General features: G+C 50.8%; 1 protein-coding gene across 2 annotated transcripts in view; it reads right to left on the reverse strand.

Moving 5' to 3' along the window:
• Window positions 1-23,666, reverse strand: part of RGS9 (regulator of G protein signaling 9) — a 50,416-nt gene that overhangs the window by 12,662 nt on the left and 14,088 nt on the right. The window contains exons 7-13 of one of the 2 annotated variants that reach the window (XM_008149397.3): window positions 22,944-23,020; window positions 18,903-18,984; window positions 12,297-12,359; window positions 6,260-6,289; window positions 5,469-5,530; window positions 4,573-4,686; window positions 2,127-2,242 (exon numbers count right to left, since the gene is read on the reverse strand). In XM_008149397.3, coding sequence (XP_008147619.1) covers window positions 2,127-2,242; window positions 4,573-4,686; window positions 5,469-5,530; window positions 6,260-6,289; window positions 12,297-12,359; window positions 18,903-18,984; window positions 22,944-23,020 — 544 coding nt within the window. Of the gene's footprint in view, window positions 1-2,126; window positions 2,243-4,572; window positions 4,687-5,468; window positions 5,531-6,259; window positions 6,290-12,287; window positions 12,360-18,902; window positions 18,985-22,943; window positions 23,021-23,666 lie in introns of both variants that reach the window. The other variant, XM_008149396.3, reaches the window with a different exon arrangement.

Below are 23,666 nucleotides of genomic sequence, written 5' to 3' on the forward strand. Positions count from 1 at the left end.
CATGCATTGCTCTGCGATAGGGCCCCGTCTACAAAAATGTGGTGTGTCCACACAATGGAATATTATTCAGTCGTGAAAAGGAATGAGGCATGGAAATGTGCTACCACGTGGATGAACCTTGAAAACACTGTGCTAAGTGAAAGAAGACAAAAGGACACCTGCTTTATGATTCCGTGTACGTGAAACGTCCAAAGGAGGCAAATCCGCGACGATGGAAAGCAGATTAGTGGTTGCCTAGGGCTGGGGGCAGGGAGGACGTGCGGACGGAGGAAGGGAGAAGACCAGGAAATTTCTAATGGTGGTGAGAGTGGTGAGAGTGTTCTAGAATTGTATAGTGGTAAATGATGCACAACTTTGTGAATAAACTAAAACCACTGAATAATACCCTTTAAAAGGGTATGTGGGTCATGGCATGTGAATTATATGGTATGTGAATTTATGGCATGTAAAGTATATCTCAATTTTATGATTTTTTTATAAAGATGATTATTTTAATATATTTTATTGATTTTTTTACAGAGAGGAAGGGAGAGGGATAGAGAGTTACAAACATCGATGAGAAACATCCATCAGCTGCCTCCTGCACACCCCCTACTGGGGATGTGTCCACAACCAACGTACATGCCCTTGACCGGAATCGAACCTGGGATCCTTCAGTCAGCAGGCCAACGCTCTATCCACTGAGCCAAACCAGTTAGGGCTTAATGATTTTTTAATTAAATTAGAAAACTGATGATTCACCTGCCCTGTTCATTCCTGAAGCCTCCGGAATGTCATGAGGAGATCACCAATAGCGCTATTTTGATAATGCAGGGAAATCCTTTCCACAGATTTTATTACTAAGTAATGCGTAGGTGGGAGAGACTTGGGGTGTGGTTTGTGACTTTGCCACTAGATGGCACCCTTTCCACTCATTGGCCAGATGCTTCTGTCTGGTGCTAAAAGCACTCCCCTTCCCCAACCATCGACAGTGGGTTTTCCTATAGCATGGCAATTAGGCTGGATCTGAGAGAAGGATTTTCAAGAATCCATATTATAGTGTAATGTGTTGCATCAAACCGGCTAATGGCATGTCCCTCGAGGGTACTTTCAGGAACAACCCCACAGACAGGTGGGCCTTGGGGAATACGCAGCTGAATGATGAGGCTATAATGTGGTGTTCCCCAGAGCTGGGGGCTTTGTAAGGAAGTAAATGAACCCCATAAAAGTAAATATTTCAGCCCTGGCGGTGTGGCTCGGTTGGGCGTCCTCCCATGAGAAAGGTTGCTGGTTCGATTCCTGGTCAGGGCACATCCCCGGGTTTCCGGCTCCATCCCCAGTAGAGGGCATGCAGGAGGCATTGGATCAATGTTTCTCTCTCTCTCTCTCTCTCTCTCTCTCTCTCTCTCTCTCTCTCTCTCTCTCCCCCCCCCTCTAAAAAAAATCAATAAAATATATTTTTTATAAAAGTAAATATTTCAGTATAAGCATGGAAGCCAGTGGAATGCTCAGCCTAGTGAAATTGGCCCTGCCCTGACCTATGACTCCCCAGGGGTTTCTCAGTGCTGTATATGTAAGAAGTTGCAAGTGTCTACCATGTGAGACATCCAGAGATGGGATCGATCTAGAATGTGGCCCCACCCATGCCATTAAAATCCGCACCCTCCTAAGCCCCGGATGGAAGCGGCGCTGGAGAGCGGCTATCCATTATGGCCACATATTAGAATCACCTGGGGAGTTTTCAAACCTTGGGAAATTCCACCCCAAATCAATTAAAAAGGAACCTCTGGGATGGGACCCAGGCGAGCAGTCTAAACTATCCCCAGGTGACTGGAATGGGCAGCCAGGGTGGAGAAGCTGAGCTGCAGGGGGAACAACAAGAGAAAGCTTGCTTTCCACCTCCCTCCTCGTCGGATTTGCCCTGGGAGCTGCACGGAGCGCCAGGCGCCACAGGAGCTGGTGACCCCAGGATCAGGGTAAGGAATGGGGCAGCCAGCAGGGAGGGGGAGCTTGAAAATGTGAATAATATTCATGTGAGCAAATGAAATTCCCCCCCAACCGTGAGGCCCCTGGGGAACCCTGTGCTAGACACGACAGGAGTGCTTCTAAATGTTAAATCTTTTTTTTTTTTTTAATCAAAGACCCACCACTGAATTCTTTCTTGAGAAAGTACTGGAAGCTCTGGCGCCCCTTGGGGTCTCGAATCAATTCACTGAAGTTGATGGCCCACCGTTCCACGCGCATCTTGGTTGGGATTTCCACCCTGCAGGGAGGACACTGTATAAATGCACCGGACACTCCGTGGGAGGGGGGCTGTGCCAGGCGGCGGCCTGGACTGGGGTGAGGCCTTTAGCTCCCTCCATCAGTCCCACGGCCCCGAGCTCCATCCAGTCCCCCCCACCCTCATTTCTGCACAAACGTGCAATCACTCGTTAGGAAAACACATCCTCAGACAGGGCCCCTGGGCCTCCCAGCAGGAGCTGGCCACCCCACCGTGAGAAGGACCGGCCCAGCGGGCAGCCCGTGCTCTCAGCCTTTGGGGCAAAGGAACAGGAAGGCCTGCTCCGGGGCCTGTGGAGGCCGACCAGCAGAGAGCCAGGCTGCACGCCAGGCCAGGGGGAATTCCAGAACAGCCCTGCAATGGGTGCCATGGCCACAGCCACCCCCTGGATGGCGGTCACCCACCGCACAGCTGGCCCTTTACCTTCAGGCCACACGCCCCCAGGTGCCATCTCTGCACCTCTCCCGGGGCTTCCTCGAAGATGCAAGTCCCATTCCGCTTGGTGTTTTGAAAGGTCTCCTTCCCTACCCTCTCGGGACAGCGCTTTTCCTGGCCAGGTGACCTTGCCCTCTCCTCCCTGAGAGCCGAATGCCACCCATCTTGTCCACAAGGAGATGCAGGCCGCCTCTCCTGTCTGATAACTGGGAGACAGGCACAGACTCCAGAAAACCATCCTAATGACCAGAGCTCCCAGTGGGGGAGGGAAGACCCCCCTCCTCCAGAAGGTGATTCTAGAGTCTTCTGCTCTGCAACTGACACCCCAAACTCACATGAGTGCCCTCCTTCATCATCAGCTGCCCAGGGCAGGCTACCTGGGCCAGGTGAAAGGCTCTCCAGCTGTGCCTGCTTACCTGGCTGCGTCCGGGCTACCTGTGTCCTCCCCATACAGCTGTGATGGCCTTGGCATTGATGTAAGCTTGGTCTTACACTCCTACCAGCCCCTCCTCCCCACTCCTCCACCTCTGCCTTCCCCTCTGACTTGACAGTTACGCCCTTGTCTTCTCCCTTTGCTGGCTTACACTCTCCCTCTGCATTACTGCCTTTGCCCCTCTTCCAAACAACCGGATTATGCAGGCACAGTTAGCAGCAACAGCCATTCAAAATGCACAGCCAGCCTGGCTGGTGTGGCTCAGCGGTTGAGCATCCACCTATGAACCAGGAGGTCACTGTTTGATTCCCAGTAAGGCACATGTCCAGGTGTGGGCTTGATCCCCAGTAGGGGGTGTGTAGGAGGCAGCCAATCAATGATTCACTCTCATCAATGTTTCTATCTCTCCCCCTCTCCCTTCATCTCTGAAATCAATAAAAACATATATTTTAAAATAATAAATAATAAATAAATTTTAATAATGAAATGAACAGGCAGAGCTAAGGAGTGGGCAGTATAATCACCAGGGCAGCGTTAGGGCCCTGCCCTCCAGGAACTTAGTCTGACTCTAATTAGACACCCAAGACGCAAAGCCATAAAGATAATTGTCTTCTTTTCAAAAACATTATGTTGCTCATCACAGAGTTACTATTTGACCCAGCAGTTCCACTCCTAGGTATACACCCACGAGACCCGAAAACGTACGTTCACACAAAAATCTGAACACGGACGATCACAACAGCATTCTTCGGAACAGCGAAAAGGCAGCGACAACCCAAATGTCCATCAACTGATGAATGGAAAACCCACAATGTGGTCTAGCCTTACAATGACTATTATTCAGCCACAGAAAGGGCCTGAGCACTAATACGTGCAGGGTGCTAAGTGAAAAAGCTAATCACAAAAGACCACATAGAATAGGACCCCGTTTATGCGAAGTGTCCAGAATCAGCAAACCCCCATGACAGGAAGTTGTTTAGTGGTTGCCAGCAGCTGGAGGAATATGGGTTGGGGGTGGGGAGAGGTAATAGCCAAAGGGTATGAGAGTGGGGCTTCTCACTTGGGTGATGAAAGTGGTTTAAAACTGTTTGTGGTGATGGTTGTACAACTCCATGAAGATCGTAAAAGAAAAGATTGAATCGTACACTTCAAATGGGTGAATGAATTGTATGGCGTGTGAATAAGTCAAAAAGCTATGTTTAGAAAACCAATATATCGCCGAAACCGGTTTGGCTCAGTGGATAGAGCGTCAGCCTGCGGACTCAAGGGTCCCAGGTTCGATTCCGGTCAAGGGCATGTACTTGGTTGCGGGCACATCCCCAGTAGGGGGTGTGCAAGAGGCAGCTGATCGATGTTTCTAACTCTCTATCCCTCTCTGTAAAAAATCAATAAAATATATTTAAAAAAAAAAAAAAGAAAGAAAACCAATATATCGAATACATACAATTTGGCATTTAAATCCCAGAACTGGGTGTCATCTGTTATCCAGGGATTGCTGGGGAGGCAGCCTGACATGATGGCGTCATTGGACGAAAACTGCTCACTGTACTTGACGATCCTGCAAAGCAAATGGAAGAAATTTCCTAGGAGTTCAACACCCAAGAGTCTAAGTCCATGCTCGGGCTGACTGACCAGCCTGTCCTCCTTTTCTTATCGATTTAGTTGCCTACTTATTACCGCCTTCTCGGGAAAATGCTCTAACAGCACTCAGATTCGCAGGCATCTGACGAAAATCTATCCCCATTCTACTTGTGAAATGGAGTGCTGTCTCCCAACCCAGTCCCTTTTTAATTTAATAAAAAATGCAGGCTTGTGACATTGTATCTTGACATGAAACCCTTTGTGTGTCTCAGATAATGTCCTGCGGGGGACTGGGTCAGGGTAGCCTGAACATTCAACAAACCAAACCTACATTTCCAATGTGTCCTGATTGGATTTTAGGTCAGAGATTAATAACGGACACTTAATAGTACACTGACTCAGTGAACACAACCCACCTTTCCCCAGTGAGTTTGGAAGGTGATGCTAGGAACACAGGCTATGATGGATCCCCGTAGAGTTCAGTCCGTGAACTCTCCCCACCTTCCCACCCACAAAAGAGGTGACAGACTTGTACAGAACCTCACCCACCCCGGATTTTGCCGAACCCAAGACGAGACCTGGAGACTTGCACCGAGTGGACCACCAGTGACTTAACCCCCAAGAGACCCCTCTTGTCCCGCAGAGTTCATTAGGATCTTAAGTCAGTCTATGACCTCTCAAGTTTGCCTTAAAGCAAAAGTTCTCTTCTTGCCTATCTGCTGTTCAAACCTCAGCAAGACCAACAAATTAGGAACATACCCTCCAAGGGACACCGAAGACTTCACCGTGGACCTCATTAAGGCCTGTTGGTAATACATGATCTGGAAGAGACACGGTCGTTAGATGTCCAACTGCCCCACCCTTGGGTGTCACTAACACTGATATTCACAGATGACCTCCAGAACTAGACACCATATACCCTTCACGGCATCCCATTCCATCCCCTCAAGCCAGACACCTCAGTACCAGCAGGGTTCAGGCCCACAGTAGAGGGGTGACCCCAAACTTCAAATGAGGGGCCTTCTTCACCCATCATGTGTTGTTCTTGGAAAAAGCATCAACTGGGGGGGTGGGGGGGGAGGGCAGGGGCGGGGAGGGAAGGAGGTGGAAGAGAGAATTCTAAGAAGCATTAAACCAAGCTATGAGGACAGATGGTTAACCAAGCAGATCTAACCTCAATGGCCAACGATTACCAGGGCTCTGTCTTGGGCCCTGGATACAAAATATGTCGAAATAGGCCATGTGCCACCCTGGGAAAATTCTGAACAGCCCTGTAATTGTAGGACCAGGGCCATGGCGGGGATGCAGACCCTACAGCATTTGATAGGTGCCTCCTGAGAGTGTCTCAGAACCCGAGTCCAGCATCAGCCCCATTCAGATCTCACAGAAGATGCTTTGCCATTCTGTGCTGTCCATTCATTTGTAAACAGTCCTCTGAACTTTACACGTGGCTTTCATTTCATTGCCGAGTGCAGAGCCTCAAGCCCAAGTACATGTAATGTGTTGGAGGATTTAAAATCAAACGTCCCTGGAACTGGGAGGCGAATTACCTCTTTTTTGACAGCAGTGATTGTTTGTTTCTGTAAAACAAAGAAGCCAGAGCCATTAAACAGATGCCATGAAATCATCACAGTTCAAAGGCCCATTTGGAAAATAAAAACACACTCCCCATGAGAAAACTGTCCATCTCCTCTTACTGAGAAGATAGAATTTCCCCCTCACCACCACCTCCACCCTATGCTAGGCAACTATTGGAGAATTCGATCAACTGAGAGACTTGGGGAAGGGAGGTGTAGGATTTACCACTGTGACTTGACCCTGCTCTCCTAAAAGCCAAGATGCAGGAAAGACTAAGTTTGGGGTTGGCCCCCACCTACTGTCGTGCCTACCGGACCAGCTGAAATGGAATGAGAGAGAAAGATGGGGAACCGGCTTGAGTGTTTGTTTCTCCTCTCACAGGAGAGAGAGAGCTGAATGAATGGTGAGACTCATTCCTGATTCATTCGTAACAGCTTCACCAATACCACAAGTGGGGGACAGGGATCACACAGGGGCCCAGCCGGTGAGGCTCAGTGGTTGAGCGTTAACCTATGAACTAGAAGAACAGGGTTCAATTCCTGGTCAGGGCACATACCTGGGTTTCAGGCTCGATCCCCAGTGTGGGGCATGCAGGAGGCAGTCAATCAGTGATTCTCTCTCATGGATGTTTCTATCTTTCTCTCCCTCTCCCTTCCTCTCTGAAATCAATACACACACACACACACACACACACACACAAGAGGCCCGATGCACAAAGATTCATGCAAGAATGGGCCCTCCTTCCCCTGGCTGCCGGCACCGCCTTTGCTCCGGCCCAGAGCTGCCTTTCCGCCTTCCCATGCTGCCCAGAGGCCCGGAGCAGCTGGGGCAGTGCGGCACGCCCGCACTTGATGCCTGTGTATGCAAATTAACCTGCCATCTTTGTTGGGTTAATTTGCATACTCGCTCCTGATTGGCTGGTGGGCATCACAAAGGTACAGTCAATTTGCATCTTTCTCTTTTATTAGTGTAGATAGATAGATATAGATATAGATATAGATATAGATATAGATATAGATATAGATATAGATATAGATTTTTTTTATTTTTTTTTTTGTAAAAAGGCCAAGGAGTATACTATTTTCCTCAGCCAGTTAATAATAACTTATGGGCCAGGAGGTTCTGACCTAGAATGTCATGTACACGTCTCTCCTTTCTAATCCTTGCTGGTTTTTAGTTTGCTTCATCAGATTTTTTTTTATGCACTTGCTTTTCACAGGAAATCCTTTTCCCGGGTGGGGAAGTGGGGAGAGGTTTTTCGTTCCCATTCTGTCTCCACATTGGGCGCCGTTTCAGAAGACACACACTTCGGGTAGGAAAGGCCCCTGGGGCCACAGCAGATTTGCATGCAAACCTAACGTAATCAGATTCTTCTGTTCTAGTCTGCTGAAATGGATTAAAAATGGTACGGACTGGCCTCTGCCCTCTGCTCACAGGGGAAGCTGGACTGTTGCATAACAACCACCACTTAGCAATTAGCGCGAAGCCATGTGCACCTCGTGCAGCCCTGACACCTGTGTAAGGGAGAGAGGTTTTAGGGTTCCCACCTTCAGCGCTGAGACTGGACTAGGTTATGGGCAACTTTTTCAGCAACGCCTTGTCAGGAAGTGGCCGGGCCAAGGTTCGAACCCCGCTCTGCCTTTTGCGAAGCTGAGGAGGGACCCACGAGAAACAGAAAATAGCCTGCTCGTGACCCGGGTTTCCTCCTTGCCCTGACGCTGAGGACGATGCCAAATAGAATGACAGCCATTTCAAGTAAAATTCAAACGAAAAAGAGAGCTGGAGCCCCAGCGCCGAGAAGGAACACAAACCCGGGAAACGCTCTTTAATTCACATCGTGGAGATAAAACCAACTCCGGGCGCTGAGAGAGATAAGATCTGGGGACCCGGTGCACAGCGTGGTGACTGTACTTAGCAATGCTGCAGTGCAGGCCTGGAAGTTGTTGATCGAGTAGCTCTTAAATGTTGTCAACACACACACACAACCGTAATTATGCGAGGGGACAGAGGTAGGTGTTCACTAACCTTATGGTGGTCATGTGTTGCCACATGTCTCTAATCATCACTTAAGCTTAGATATGTTACACGTCAATATCTCAGTAGAGCTGGGAGCAGGGGAGATAGTAATGATGGTAAAGGTCAAAATCGTACGAGGCCTGCGCTCAGCAGCCCGCATCCTAAACACCCTCCTTCCAAGTGCCTGGGTCCCAAGATCCAACTTCCTGTCGGCCACCGTTCTGCGGCCACGGGGCTCCTGCGTGGACGATCACAGACAAGTCTGCCCTGATGTTCTCCAGGCTCCACGGCGGGCTGTCCTTGCGGGCATTTCTACTCTACCTAGCGTGGTCTGACTTTGGCCTCAAATGCTTGTTTCTGGGGCCATTGTCTCAGTCTTCCGGGTTCAAAATGTTTCATAGGCTAATGCACTTCATTGGCTTCTAGTACCCTCTTAGGGCCCTGCCTCGGTGGTGTGGTTCGCTGTTGGGTTTCGGATTCCCGGGATGACCAGCAACCTTCCGGGAATCAGACTGCAGTGAGCTCTCCGATCATAAGATCCAGCTGCATCTGGGGTTCCCCCACCTCCACCTGGGAGGGGCCACGTGGACTGTAGCATTTATTTCTAGCTTTAAAGACAGCTGCCCATAGGATGACTTCCTCTAGATCAGTGGTCGGCAAACTCATTAGTCAGCAGAGCCAAATATCAACAGTACAACGATTGAAATTTCTTTTGAGAGCCGAAAACCGACTTCTGCGCAAGGGCCACGAAGTTTCAGTCGCACTGTGTGTGCGCGCACATGGTATTTTGTGGAAGAGCTGCACTCAAGGGGCCAAAGAGCCGCATGTGGCTCGCGAGCCGCAGTTTGCCGACCACTGCTCTAGATTGACACAGGGCATCTCTGTCCTTCTAGGGGTGTGTGGGTGTATGGGGAGTGGGGGTGAGTGTTCTGGACGTCCCTAAAAGACCAAGAGAAAATCTGATGGGAAGGCGGGTGGAAGAAAGACTGTGGATGTGGGGATCAAACCAAGGTCAAAATCCTGGTTCTGTGGTTTGTTGGCTACATGACTATGGATGAGATTTTTAACATTTCAAAGCCTCTGTTTTCTCATCAGTGAAAGGAGATAGAAAAAGAAGGGATTCAGAGACAATAGACAGGTGACTATGGCCAGTGGCTTAGGGCTCACAGACTGCTGCTGAGAACACGAGTGGCATGGCTTTGGCCCTACTTACAAGATAAAACACAGCATGCCCATGCAATCTTTGGTACATACTACAAAAGTTACTTGTTGTTTACCTGGAATTCAAATGTAATTGGCCATCCTACATTTTTATTTGCCAAACCTCATAAACCTATCAAAAGTATTACTTAGCCCAAGGCCATAAGAAACATTAATTTTAAATAAAGTGAAGTTATTAAAAAATACACATACTTGTAAGCAATTCGAAGTAAACCACCTCCTGATAAAATAATAACATTTTTTGACCCTGGAGTTCACGCACAGATCCCCTGCCTTCCCAGAGTTGGCCCTCCTGGACTGGGGTCATTTCTCTCTATTCCTCATCCGGGTCACACACTTTGCACAGTGAGTTGCTCTGTGTAAGGAATCTCCAAATGCCCTGCATTCTTGGGATTCTAGCTTATTATTTTTCGCTTGCAGATTTGCCCAAATAGGGACAGAGCTAGAGCTTATTGACACAGCTCTGCGGCCACCTCCTTGGCCTTGAGCGCCGGATGCGGGCTGCAGACAATAAACCCAGGGCAGCAGGGGTCAGGGCCCTGACCTGTGAGGCCCTCGGGCCACTGTGCCCAGAAGTGCAGGAGCCCAGAACAGGGACAAGCCAGGACCCTGGGATCAGGCAGCCAGGCAGGGATCTGCAAAAACAAGAGGTGAGGGGTGGGGGTGCGGGGGCAAGCACAGAGCAAACCACAGACGGGGAGAGGCCTGAGGAATCAGGGTAGGCAAGCTTTTGAGAGCAAGTCGGGAACCAGGAAATTCAGAACTGACACAGTGAATGCAAAGCAGAAGAGAGGAGACAGCAGGCAGGCAGCTAGCTATGCCAGGAGACACTCCACACTCTCACCACCCCCTCCTCTCAGGGCAGGTAAACCCCGAAAAACAGGGAACACTGAGTCAAACTGGGGAAATGTTGCAGACAGATAAAACCCAGCAGCAGCCTCTGTTTCCCTAACAGCTGATCAGGCACCCGCTGGGGCTGGCTGAGGGGACAGGAGGGAGGGCCCCGCCTACGTGAGAATTCTTAATTCTTCTTAATTCTCCACAACAGCCAGAGTGCAGACAGGAGAAAGGGAGCTGGAGAGAGAGAGAGAGAGAGAGAGAGAGAGAGAGAGAGAGAGAGAGAGAGAGAGGGAGAGAAGACAATGGTAAACAAAGTGAAAGCAGCCCCGTGGCAAACATCAGCAGACAGACAAGCCCTTTGCCCCACACCCTCTGACCCAGGCGATGAAGAAATGGGCTTTGAAAGCGGAGGGCACAGGAGACAGTCTCCTCCGAGCCTGACCAGGGAGGGCGCTGTGCTTCCCACCTCTGCCCTCCCCACCTCCACCACAGCGGTTTCCAGAGCTGCCAGCTCCCCATAAAAAATGAAAACACGAAAAGCACATCTTCCAGCCAGGTTCAGTATCTGCCTTGATGATTCTGTTTCCGTGGCAACCAAGCGACAAGGCCTCAGCAATTATCTGTCATCTGACGAGGGGAACGTGGAAAAGGCCGCTGAAGGCTGACAGTGTATCAAAGGAAGGGTCACTTTGAGTCGTGGACAAGGGGCTTAGCAATGCCACCCAACCCCGTGGTACCCTCTGGGGACACGGAATCTCTCTCCAGACGGACTCCATCCCTGGGCATCTGTCGAAGGCACTGGTTGGAGGTCCCCAGGGCCATTTTGAGTTCTGGGTCCCAGAGGGCAAAAGTATACAGGTCACAGCTGCCTCGCGGCCTCCTTGTTCCTGCTTCTTTTTCTTTCCCCGCTGACTTCCTTCTCCCTCCTGGATCCCACTCAGGCCTTAAGGCAATACCAACGCTTAGAGATGACACGCTAGGCTAAAGAGGTCACTGACCCCTTGCTGCCCAAAGACAGCGTTAGGCAGAAACCAACGAAACCATCTCAAACCAGTTGCAACGGGGTTTAGGCTGGTATACTGGGATCAGTGGTTCTCATCCACGATAAGTTTGTCCCCCAAGGTGCATGGGACAGCGTCTGGAAACATCTGTGATTGTCAGGACTGAGAGGCGGGCAGGGAAAGGCACCATGTTAATGGCATCCAGTGGGTAGAGGCCAGGATATGCTAACCATCCTACACTGCACAGGACAGCTCAAAACAGTAGTGCTAGGTTTGAGAAACCCTGCCCAGAATGCTCGCTGTTTCAACAGCTTATGAATTGCAGTTCTTTAGCTAAGAAACCATCATAGGAAATTGGCCATCCATCATAAATGGTAGCTGAATTGGGGAAAAAGAACCCCTTTAAAACAAAAGCTTAGGAGAACCTTTGCAAAGATCCCACCCTATTGAGATAAAAAAATAATAATAAAAAAAGTGTGACATTCCAGGATGAAGGTTTAAACCCAAAGTTGACTCCAAGGTTTTAAGCCTGGGGCCTATAAAGCTTCAGGGAGTCCGGGAACTGGCTGGAATTGTATGCAAAATGTCAGTCTAGGAGTCTTTAGGAGGAATGCTTTCATAACTTTCATCAGATTTTCAAAGGAAGAAGTGATTCAGAAAAATCTGAAAGCCAACCATCTGGATCCCATTGGCTCCGACCTGCACTCTAGATCTCTTGTCTTTCTTTATGCAGGGCCCTGGCCATGGCCTCCCTGCCCCCCACGCGGATGCCACAGAGCCCATAGTCCTCCTCTTAGGCACTCTCCAAGGGGAGGTATCATTGCCCCAAAAGACACAACTAGACAATAGACATATGGGCATCTTCCCAGACGAAGACCCTGACCTAGGCCCTGTCCGCCCAAAGTATGCAGCAGAGACCTACCTGGTTTACCTGAACTTCATTCGGATTGGTCACTCGGTCCAGGCCATAGTCCAGCACGTTGTTCATTCCTGGCTGAATGGGATAAAAATAACATAAGGACCACTGCTGGGAGAGTCTCCAGTTTCTAATTAACTTTGGGTCTTGGCTACGCTGCCAATTGTGAGAGTGAGCTGAGAAGGGCTTGTGGCCCTGGTTTACCCAGAGAAGGGGAGCTACAAGGGTGTAAGACTCTCTGGTGAGCTTCATGAGCTGTTCCGCCACCACAGCATCCCCAGAACCTAACGCAGTAGGATGGGGAGATACATGCATGCACTGATGGACGGGTGGGTGGGTGAATAAGTGGGTGATGGGTAGATGAATGGGTGGGTGGATAGATGGACGAGTGGATGAGTAGATGGGTAGATAGGTGGGTAGGTGTATGGATGAATGGAGGGAGGGATGGGTCAGTAGGTGGATAATGGGTAGATAGATGTGTGGGTGGATGCTCTGGTGAGTGGGTGGGTAGATGGATGGTTGCATGGATGGATGAATAAATGGGGAAGTAGATGGGTAATGGATGGATGAACTGATGTACAAATAACACTCAACTTTAATAAGAGTTCACTGAGATTAACACATGGGACTCTCGACTCCTCCCAGGCTCCTTCCCTACCCCACAGTGCAGTGCTTCAGAGTCCAGGCTTCAGCCAGGCACCTCTGGGATCTAATCCTAGTCCTGCCACTTCCTAGCTCCGAGGAAGGTCTTGGAAAGTATTTCTCTCTGCACACGCTTCCTTTCTGAGAAATGGAGATGCTTTTCCTGCCTGTCAGGTTCTTGTGAGGATTTAACAAGATGGAGTGTGAAGCTCGCTCAGCAGAGGGCCGCTATTACTGAGCAAGGGATTGTGTTCATCCCAAGACTGTGTGTGTAAATAGAGGCCTGGCCCAAAGCTGGGTCTCAATCTTGGTCAGTTCCCTTCTCGATCAGGCCACCCGCTCCCCAGCCAATCTGGCCTGGTCTCTCCCAATTCTCTGAGGCCAGCAGTTCGGCTCTTGCACTTTCCTCTGTGCTGGTTGGGTGCCAGGCACCCATCAAGTTCTCGTGTGATTAACTAGGCTGACTTCACTGGAGCAGAGACAGGAAGCATCTGGGCTTTCTCCCCATCAGATTCAGCCTCATCAACAGGATCAGTCACATTTTTTAGCTCAGAAGTATGGTTGCCAAATAAACTTTAGGATGCCCGGTTCAGTTTGAATTTCAGATAAATAACAAATAGTTTGATTATATCATTTGGCCTAAAAATATATTCCATATGTGTTTAGTAGAAGCATACAATAAGTATCAAAATATTGGGACATATATCATTTGCTGTTTATCTGAAATTCAAGTTTAATTGGGCATAATGGATTTTATTTGCTAAATCTGGCAACTTAGCTCAGCAGGCTACCATGCGGGGCAAATGTTGGGCATACCGCCTAGGCAGGGAAGAGAAAGAAAGAAGTAGGAAGTGGGTGGGAGGAGGACAAGGAAAGGGGAGGGCTGTCCTCACCTGAGTTGTTGTTACATGTGGACCTCAGTCAACAAATCTAGCAGCTACTTCCTGTGGCTGGCATTGTGCTCAGCCCTGGGGAGCCCGTGGTGCATGTGACAGGGACCCCTGCCTCCAACATCCCCAGCAGGTCTCAGGAGGAGGCAGCCACTCAGCAATTAATCACACAAATGAGGAACTACAGCTATAACAAGTGCTATGAAGGGACAGTACAGAAGTCCAAGCCAGCCTTCAATGGGCTCTAACCCAGCATAGGGGTGCAGGGGGCCACCAGAATCAGTGCCTTTGCCTACAGTGGGTTCCAGGAATTGCCCCCTCCGTCTGGTATAAGAAACCCCCAGCTTAATTGAAGACTTCACACACACACACACACACACACACACACACACACACACACAAACATACACAAACATACACATACTCACACACTCAAACACACACATATTCTCACACCACTTTCACATCTCACACAAATACATCCACTATCACACGCAGTCGCATTTATACGCTCACACACATTCTCTCACACACAGACCCACTCTGAGTGCACACACGCTCACACTTCCACGGTGCCAGTGCAGTCATCTTGAGTCTTGAATTAGTTCTCCAACTCTTTCCCTTGAACTTGACTCATGCTTTTATATAAATGTGGCCGCCCGAGTGCTCAGTGCTGCACCTGCGTAACCATCATCGGCACAGGGCTGCGCAGACCAGACAGCCTTGGACTCAGAGCTGGGCCGCCCGTGGGGCTCTATTATTTTGCCAGCCTGTCCAGTGCCAGCCCTCCCGGCTCTCTTCAGCTCTACAGAAGGGCTGCCCCGCTGCCCGGGCACCTGCCTCCTCTCGGCCTTTGCATAAGTCTCAGCTGTGCCTATAGAGCTGTGGTCCCATCCCAGCACCCTGCCTTCAAAACTCCCCAGGGGGGCTGCCTTTCTGCTTCTGCCTGTTGGGGAAACCCCCAGGCTCCATTCATTCATTCATTCATTCATTCATCAGGTAGCGAAAGTTTTTGTTCCCACGATAGTCACCAGAGCCACAGTTGATGTGGTATCTGACACGCAAGGAGATGCTTGAACAGAGATAACCCAGAGCTGCCTGTCAGTGCCCAGGAAACAAGGGCAACGGGTCCCTGTGGTGACTGCCAGCTGACACTCCAACCAAGCCCCTCCTGTTCCCTCTCTTGCTCTCCTCACTTTCTCTCATCATCACTGTCTTCCCTAACGTATCCGTTCAGACCCTTTGGTGCATGGGACAGAAAACAAATCTCTATATATAAAAGCCCAGTGACCAATACGGCAAAACGACCAGAACAACCGGTCACTATGATGCGCACTGACCACCAGGAGGCAGATGCTTAGCACAGGAGCTGCCCCCTGGTGGTCAGTGTGCTCCCACAGTGGGAGCACCGCTCAGCCAGAAGCCAGGCTCACAGCTGGTGAGCCAAGGGGTAAGGAGCGAGCAGGCAGACAGTTAGGAGCGAGCAGAGAGGCAGTTAGGAGTGAGGGGTCCCAGATTGCAAGAGGGATGTCTGACTGCCAGTGTAGGCCTGGTCCCCCAAGGGGTCCCAGATTGCGAGAGGGTGCAGGCCGGGCCGAGGGACACCCCCCTCCCCCCATGCATGAATTTTGTGCATCGGGCCTCTAGTCTATACATAAAAGCCTAAGCAACTGTGCAACCGTGTGACTGGTTTCTATGATGCGCACTGACCACCAGGGGGCAGACGCTCAATGCACAAGCATGGAAACATGGAACAAACTGATGAATCTCAGAGGGAAGGGGGGAGATAGAAGGGGGGAGGGTGAGAAGAGATTAACCAAAGATCTTATATACATGCTAGAGGCCCAGTGCACAGATTCATGCACCGGTGCAGTCCCTCAGCCTGGCCTGTGGGGATTGGGCCAAAACCAGCAGTCCGACATCCCCCTGAGGGGTCCCAGATTGCGAGAGGGCGCAGGCCAGGCTGAGGGACCCCACCAGAGCATGAATCCGTGTACCGAGCCTCTAGTAATAAATAAAATTCCAAATAGTTTCATAAACAAAATAAAACCAGGGAAAGAGGCTGAAGCAGGGAGATGAGTTTGGGTAGACAGGCTGGAGAAACCTGCTCGAAGCAGATCTTGGCTTGAATGTCACTTCCACGAACAGGTGTTCCTGGATCCCCCATCTGACGCAGGACCCCGCCTCCCCCAGCTAGCTGCCCTGGCATTCTGTACAGTACAGGTTCACCCGTGCAAGCTCCTGAACCTCCCTGATCCTTGATCTCCCCATCTGGATAATGGGGATGCTGCTACTCCCTACTTCATAGCATCATCCCCGGGTCAATGGGACCATCTGTGCCAAAAGCTTAACACAGGCATGCAGTAGGCACTTGACGACTTCTAGCTCGAGTTATTTTATGCCCAGGACCTTCACGGCTTAGCTGGCACAGAGTCGGGGCCTCGTGAATGTTTCACGGACTAGTGGACAGACCAGTGAACAGGAGAATAAACTGATTGGGTAACTGCAGGCCGTGTCCCGCCCACAACAATGGGTCCCCGTCAGTTCACATGCAGGCTGTCCCACACGCCACCGAGCCAAGTGCTTTGTCTGCCTGGCTGGCTTCATTCCCAGTGAACTGAGAGTCTGTTTGGGTCTCTGGGAGACAGTCTGACAGTGCTGAGCTCCCGGGCTTCCTGGTTTTGCTCAACTTGAAGGCTGAGACAGACTTCAAACTGGACACTCTCCAAGCAGAACATGGCCCTAACCCCAGTGCTCTTGGGCCCCAAGAGGCTGTGAGTGTCTTAAGAAAGTGGAGGGGGCAGGACCCACAGGCCCTCTGGCCTCATCTTGGACGATCCGGTTTCGACTTCAGGGAGCAGTAAGAGAGAGACTGGATGCGAAGAGTTTTGTGTCCAGGGAATTTTTTACAACTGCTCCGCGTGCGTCAAAGCCTCGTTCTGAACTCGGCTCCCCGGTGCTGTCACAGAGGGACCAGGCTCCTGTGAGCCCGGGCGGCCTGGTTGTTGGAGCAGCGGGGACCGATGCCACGCTCTCATGACCAAGGAGGCTGCAAAAGGGTCTTACACGCACTAAGACATCACGTGGCATGGTCCTGGGAGACCAGAGTATAGGGCCTAAGAGAGAAAGGCCGTGCAGTCTGTGGGTTCCGATACTCCGGTACGCACTAGCTGTGTGCCTCTGGCCACTAAGCAACATCCCTGAGCCTCAGCTTCCTTATTGGCAGCATGGAACTCATAATATTGCCTCCCACACCGGACTGCGAGAATGAAATACTCGAAAGGCAGCTATTGTAGATGGATGCGGAGGGCTGTGTTCAGCACACTGAAAATCCTCGGATTCAGGTCGGTGGGGATGATGATGATGATGATGATAATGATAGCAACCATGTCAACCGTGGTGATGGTGGTGATGGAGGTGGAGACAGTGGGGCAATGTGGGAGGTGGTGGAGGTGTGCGAGCTGAGGGTGAAAGCTGTCATCACAGAGACACGTTGTCAAATTTAGGTCCCTCTGAATCATCCAGTGAAGAGCCACTCAGCCACTTGCCTGGTGTGGGGGCGGAGTGCTCACCCCAAGAGAACTGGGGAGAACTTGGATAATCTGTTTTCCACTTTGTCCCCCATAGGCCTCCGGGGTTCAGGGACAGAGCAGAGGAGCGGGACCCGGGGCAGGTCATGTGCAGGGCCAGTCTGTGTCACTTTGCAAGGGATGCAGTCACATGGGCATCCCCCACCACAGAGTCCCACGTGTGCAATGGAAGCCATCCCCACCCTGCAGGGACCAGGATCCACCGGGCACCAGGGCACCTTGCCAAACGAGTGGCTTATCTGCCACTGGCCCTTATCCTCCCCAAGGCTCCCCCTTTAGGAACAGACATCTGAATGCAGGCTGAACAACGCTTGGTCCCCTTCTCAGAGAGCTCACTCCTGCGCTCCAGTGCCCTGGGCCCGGTCATCCATCGTCACCCAGCCCCCGGCACCCGTGCTGGGCGGTGGTCAACTGGTTTACCCAGAGGAGGGGCGCTGAAAGCAAGCAAAACCAAGCAAGCTTCTTGGGGATCAACCCCAGGGCCTTAACCTCGGCAGCAAGTCATCCAAACAAATGCCCCCAAGACGGGACCCCTGTGGGATATTTGGGTGTAGAAAGAAAATAAGCCAAACAGCCAAAATCTGGTAGGCCTGGCGTTCCATCATCCGGGAGCTTTGGCACCTGGACTGACCCGGTTTGCTTCCCGGTTCTGAGAATTTGGTTGCCCGGCGAGCAAGAGAACTCAAGGAGGAAGAGGAAGAACGTTTGTTTGAACTCCTCACTTTTCAGAACGCCTTCCTCGTCTCCCACCTCCCACGATCCATAGGCAGCACATGGGTCTGACACAGGCGTGAACGGAGGCAGCAGAGCTAACCCCAGGGGTGACGGTGGCGGATGAGGCCACCATTTCCCAGGGATGAGCCATGACAAGTCACATCACCTATGTACAGCCTGTCTCTCCGGGCCCTTCAAGCCCCACCGCCCGAGATGCAATGTGCTCTAAGCAAGGAGGCTCCGCACACACTCTTCCTCTCACCTCCTCCCATCCCAGCCTCGGGGGGGGGGGGGGGGGGAGGGAAGGGGGGACCAGGAAAGGGAGGGAGGGGGAGCCATGGCGTTGGCTCTGCAGAGTGTCAATTCTCCACAGCATTTTATTTTCATGCTTTGGAGCCTTTGTCCTAGTTTCTTCTTCTTAAGACTTCTTTTCCAAGGTATCCTGGCCAAAAAAAAAGGCCTCGTCCCCTTAAAAGACAAACTCATTCTAGTTTAATGAGGTTTGATGGCTTAAGGAATTTCACGTGGTTCAACCACCACCAGATGGGCCACAAGCAGCGCCCATCCAGGCGTGCGTTTCCTCCTCCAGCCACGAGGCACTGGACGCTAACTCGACACTGGGCAGCCCCTGCCGTGCGTGCCTCAGTGTTCCAGCTCCAGAGGGTCCTGAGCTGGCAACAGGGGCGGTGAGTGCAGGGTGGGGGTGGGAGGCATCAGGGGCAGAGAGTGCAGGGTGGGGGTGGCAGGCAGGGGAGAGATGGTGAAACCAAGGGAGGAATACTCACAGGGCTTCGGTGGACCAGCCAGTACGCCTTCTCCTGGCAGTCCAGGGCATACCTGTCTGCTTTATTCCTTTCCTTCCCGGTCCTGAAAAGCCAAAAGCCATGTTTTCCTCCTGTGTGTTTTTCAGGTTATTAACAGTTAAGGTTTCCTTTCGATTACAGCTTGCACGCGATATGATTTTGTATTCGTTTCAGGCGCACAGCTTGGCGGTTGGACAGCCATAGATTTTACAAGTGTTCCCCCTGCTATTTCCAGTACCCACCTGGCCCCATACATAGTTAGTACAATATTATTGACTATATTCTCTGTGCTGTACTGTTACCATCCCCGTGACTGTTCTGTTACCAACAATCTGTACGTCTGAATCCCTTCACCCTTTTCACCCAGTCCCCCCAGCCTCCTCCCCTCTGGCCACCATCAGTCTGTTCTCTGTATCTATGAGTCTGTTTCTCTTTTGCTTGTTCTTTAGATGCTAACTCAGCGTCTAGTTAGCATCCTACCCTCTACACCAGGGGTCCTCAAACTTTTTAAACAGGGGGCCAGTTCACTGTCCCTCAGACCGTTGGAGGGCCGGACTATAGTTTAAAAAAAACTATGAACAAATTCCTATGCACACTGCACATATCTTATTTTGAAGTAAAAAAACAAAACAGCAAAAACACCCACGTGTGGCCCGCAGGCCGTAGTTTGAGGACGCCTGCTCTACACCCTTCCATGCTGTCGCAAAGGGTGAGAGTTCCTTCTTTCGGAAGCCATGTTGAAGGCCAGGAAGACTCCGTATCTTCTGCTCAGTGATGGCCCCCATGCCTGATGAGCCACAGCACTCGCCCAATCTGCCCGGCTAATCCGTGTGTGCCGTAATGATGATGACAGCAGCAATGCTCACCGACACGGGGCGCTCGGTGCCCTGCTCAATGCTTTCACCTGTCTAATCACTTAACCCTCCCAGTGACCTTTTCGTGGGAGGTTGAATGTCCCACCGGGGGTCCCACCATCAGCAAGTGGGAGAGGTGGGACCTGAACTGGGATTCTGGTCCCAGACAGAGTCCAGCTCTGCCTGAGATCATGGTGCTGGGGTGCAATCACCCCCAGGGGCAGACTTAGAGTCCAACCTACTCCACCACCTTCACCTCTGGGCCAACGTGGGTGGTGCTCTGTGCGCCATCTGACCGCCTGCCTTCTTCATTTCCCTGCTTTGGTGAACGACATGCGTGACATCTGGACTCGCAGGCAGCCAGCAACGCCAGAGCCCGTGATGGGGAAATCGCTGGCCTCGGGGCGTGTTCGTTCCTTCCTGCCTGTCAGTTCCACTCTGTCACTTCAAAGACAGCGTGCCAAGCCAGGGTTTTTCTGAGCCCATCTTCTTATTCCAACAGGCTTTTTATTTCCCTCTTGTCTCTCCGTCTCCCCCTCTCCCATTATGGAGAGGAAATGATACTGCGCTTTGCTCCTATAGGAGCCGGGCAACGTCCATTATCGTGCCCGGGGCCCCATTCAGCCCCATTTCCACGGCGACCTGCGCTCACACTCGCTGACGCTTGTTTTCCCAGGCAACCTGGGATGACGCACATGCCTTCCACCAGACAGCGTCGGCAGATCTATTTGCCAGCTAATGTCTTGTGAATAACATAACAACATCCAGACACCCAGATGGGTGGGGAGGGCCGTTCCAGTGGGGTGTTGCGCCAACCTCCTGGGGAAGTTAAATATAAACACCGTCGCTCCCACTTTCCCTTGCCAACCTAACTCGATTTTCTACCAGGTTAACTCCCCGCCCCCTGTCCTCCGGAGCCTGGGGCACTGTGAAGTGTCCATCACGCTGGTCAGCCTTGTAAACAGAGTCGCTCGCTAATTTACTCCCATGTCCTTCCCGGCTTCGCTCTGCGGCTCTTCTCATAGGTGTTATTGGAAGAGAGATGTAACAAATGGAATCCAAGGGAGCCAGTAAGCGGGGAATTATTTTAGTTTGTCCTATTATGAATTTTTTTCATATTATGATTTTTCAGCAACAGTGTCACATTCATTTATTCATTCATGTACGTACTGATCTCCCACTACGTTCCAAGCACTGAGAGTACAGTGGTGAACCAAACAGGCTGCTATGGCCCTAGCTGGTGTGGCTCAGTGGATAGAGCATCCGCCTGCAGACCTAAGGGTCCCGGGTTCGATTCTGGTCAAGGGCACGTGCCTCCGTTGCAGGTTCCGCCCTGGCTCAGGCCCTGGTTGGGGCCTGTGCAGGAGGCAACCGATCGATGTGTTTCTCTCACATCGATATTTCTCTCTCTTCCATGCTCTCTAAAAAAATCAATGGAAAAATATCCTCAGGTGAGGATTTAAAAAAAATAAAAAAGACTGCTATGGACCGAATGTCTGTGTCCCACCCCAGCTCGTGCTGGGCACTTACACCATCCGGGCACTTACACTATCCACTCTCCTGGGCTTCCAGCTTGCCAACTAGAGATTTTGGGACTTAACCCTCCATAACTGTAATTCCTGATAATAAATCGATGTGTATGTATACGCGATTGGCTCTCTTTTCTTAGAGAACCCTGACTAACCCACCGCTACTCTGGTTCCAGGCTGCTTCGTGAGAATGGGGTCCCCACCATCCAGCCTCGCCATGCGCTAGCCAGCCTAGAGCTGCCAGGACCTGGACCCGGCAAGGTGAGTGAAGGTGGGCCACCTGGGCTTAATCCACTTTGCTGGCCACTGCATCAGTCCCCAGATATCCCTGACTCCCACACCTACACACAGTAATACTGTACATCCCCATGGCCTGACTGGGTAGCTCAGTTGGTTACAGCATCTTCCCAGTATGCCAAGGTTGGGAGATCAATCCCTGGTCAGGGCCATACAAGAATCAACCAATGAATGCATACATGAGTGGAATAACAAGTCAATTTCTCCTCTCTCTCAGAAAAGAAAATATTGTACATCCCCACCCATCCTCCCTTGAAATTGGGCATAACCATGGGACCTGCTTTGGCTAATGAATCGTGAGCAGAAGTGACATGCAGCACCTGTCATCCTCACAGCCTCTCTCCCCTGGAAACAGACAAAGCCAAGACGGTGCTGCTCCTTTAGCATAGGTCCTGGAGTGGGCACAAAGCATGTAGGGCCCCAGGTGACCCACAGTGGCCCTAGGACACTAGCGAGAAGTAAGCCCTGTGGGGACTGTTTGTTATAATAGCCTAACCTCATCCTGACTAATACACCCTCCCCAGCATTTATATCTGGCTCTTTGTGGACAAGATAGGGCTCTTCAGCCCAGCCAGTGTGGCTCAGTTGTTGAGTGTCAACCTATGAACTAGGAGGTCATGGTTCGATTCCCGGTCAGAGCACATGCCTAGGTTGCGGGCTCAGTCTCCAGTGGTGGGGCGGGGGGCAGGGGGAAGGTGCAGGAGGCAGCCGAACAGTGATTCTCTCTCATCATTGATGTTTCTATCTCTCTCTCCCTCTTCCTTCCTCTCTGAAGTCAATAAAAAATATATTTTTAAAAAAATTAAAATAAAAGAGACAGAGCCCTCCAGAAGGATGTTAGCTCCATTTCTGACGTGAACAGCAGGCAAATGAGAGCAGCAGTGGGTGGTGCTAACATGTGAATCTGATTACATACCTCCCCTGCTTAAAATATTTCCCCACGGCCCTTATCTCCATCCCCACTTCTGCCAGTTCCAAGCTTCGCACTGTCCACTTCTGCTATGAGAAACTGCGTCAAGTGGGCATCCCTTGTCTGCCTAGAACACGGTGTCTCCCACCTCGCCACTCCATGCACCATCACCATCCTTCACCTGGATGCCTCCTTTGCAGCCTCCAAGTTCAGTGTCATGTCTACAGCTCCTCTGCAAACTCCTACCTGTGGCTCTCATCCCACTGCAGCATCACAGTCATCAGCCTGGCCCACTAGACTGTGTCTCTATATTCCCTATGCCTAGCCCAATGCTTGACACATAAATGCCCAATGAAGGGTTATTTTAACCAAAAGGACACAAGGAAGGGAGGGAGGAAGGACAACCAGAGGACGACCAGGACCTTTCACTCACCTGTACTGCTCTTTGGCCTGCATAATGACAAAGTCCCACTTGTAGTTGATTTTTTTGTTCAAGAAATCGTAGTTTTCCTAGGGAAGGAAAACACAGTAAGAACACCGAGGCCCGTGACATATGCCACATGCAGTGGGCAGAAAGCCCTACGTCAACGAGGGCATGCCAACGGGCCTTCGCCCAGCTTTGCAAAGCTGCTCATTCAAGGGGTAGCACCAAATTCTCAAAAAGCCTTTTTTTAAAAAAATATATGTATCTCAAATCTGATTCGGAAGAAGGGAATACAGTGTGGGGAGGAACATGGAAACTCAATACTCAACAACAGAGCATCACAAATCCAAAAAGATAAGACCTAACATTGGTATGATGCTGGCTCTTCTAAAAACATGTTTGTAATGCATAAAACACAGCAGAATTGTTGCCATCTGCCCAGAAATCTAGCCTACAGAGAGGGCTGGGATGTGTTCTTTGAGAAATGACTTCTCAAGCCTAAAACAAAAGTCTATACTATTGTTTTCCCATTACAAACTCAAATTCAAACCTGTTCACCAAATAATATGCATTATCGTACATATTAATTCATATCGTTTGGGGACAGCAAAGGCTTAAATTACAGCATGAGAAACTGAAGCTCAACATAGGGAAGAATTCACTTCAGGGAGCTGCTTCTAAATATATGGGTGGATAATGGACAGAGGACAGGTGGACAGATGGATGAATGGA

Source organism: Eptesicus fuscus, chromosome 20 (genome assembly GCF_027574615.1).
Source record: "Eptesicus fuscus isolate TK198812 chromosome 20, DD_ASM_mEF_20220401, whole genome shotgun sequence".
NCBI classification, from domain to species: Eukaryota; Metazoa; Chordata; class Mammalia; order Chiroptera; family Vespertilionidae; genus Eptesicus; species Eptesicus fuscus.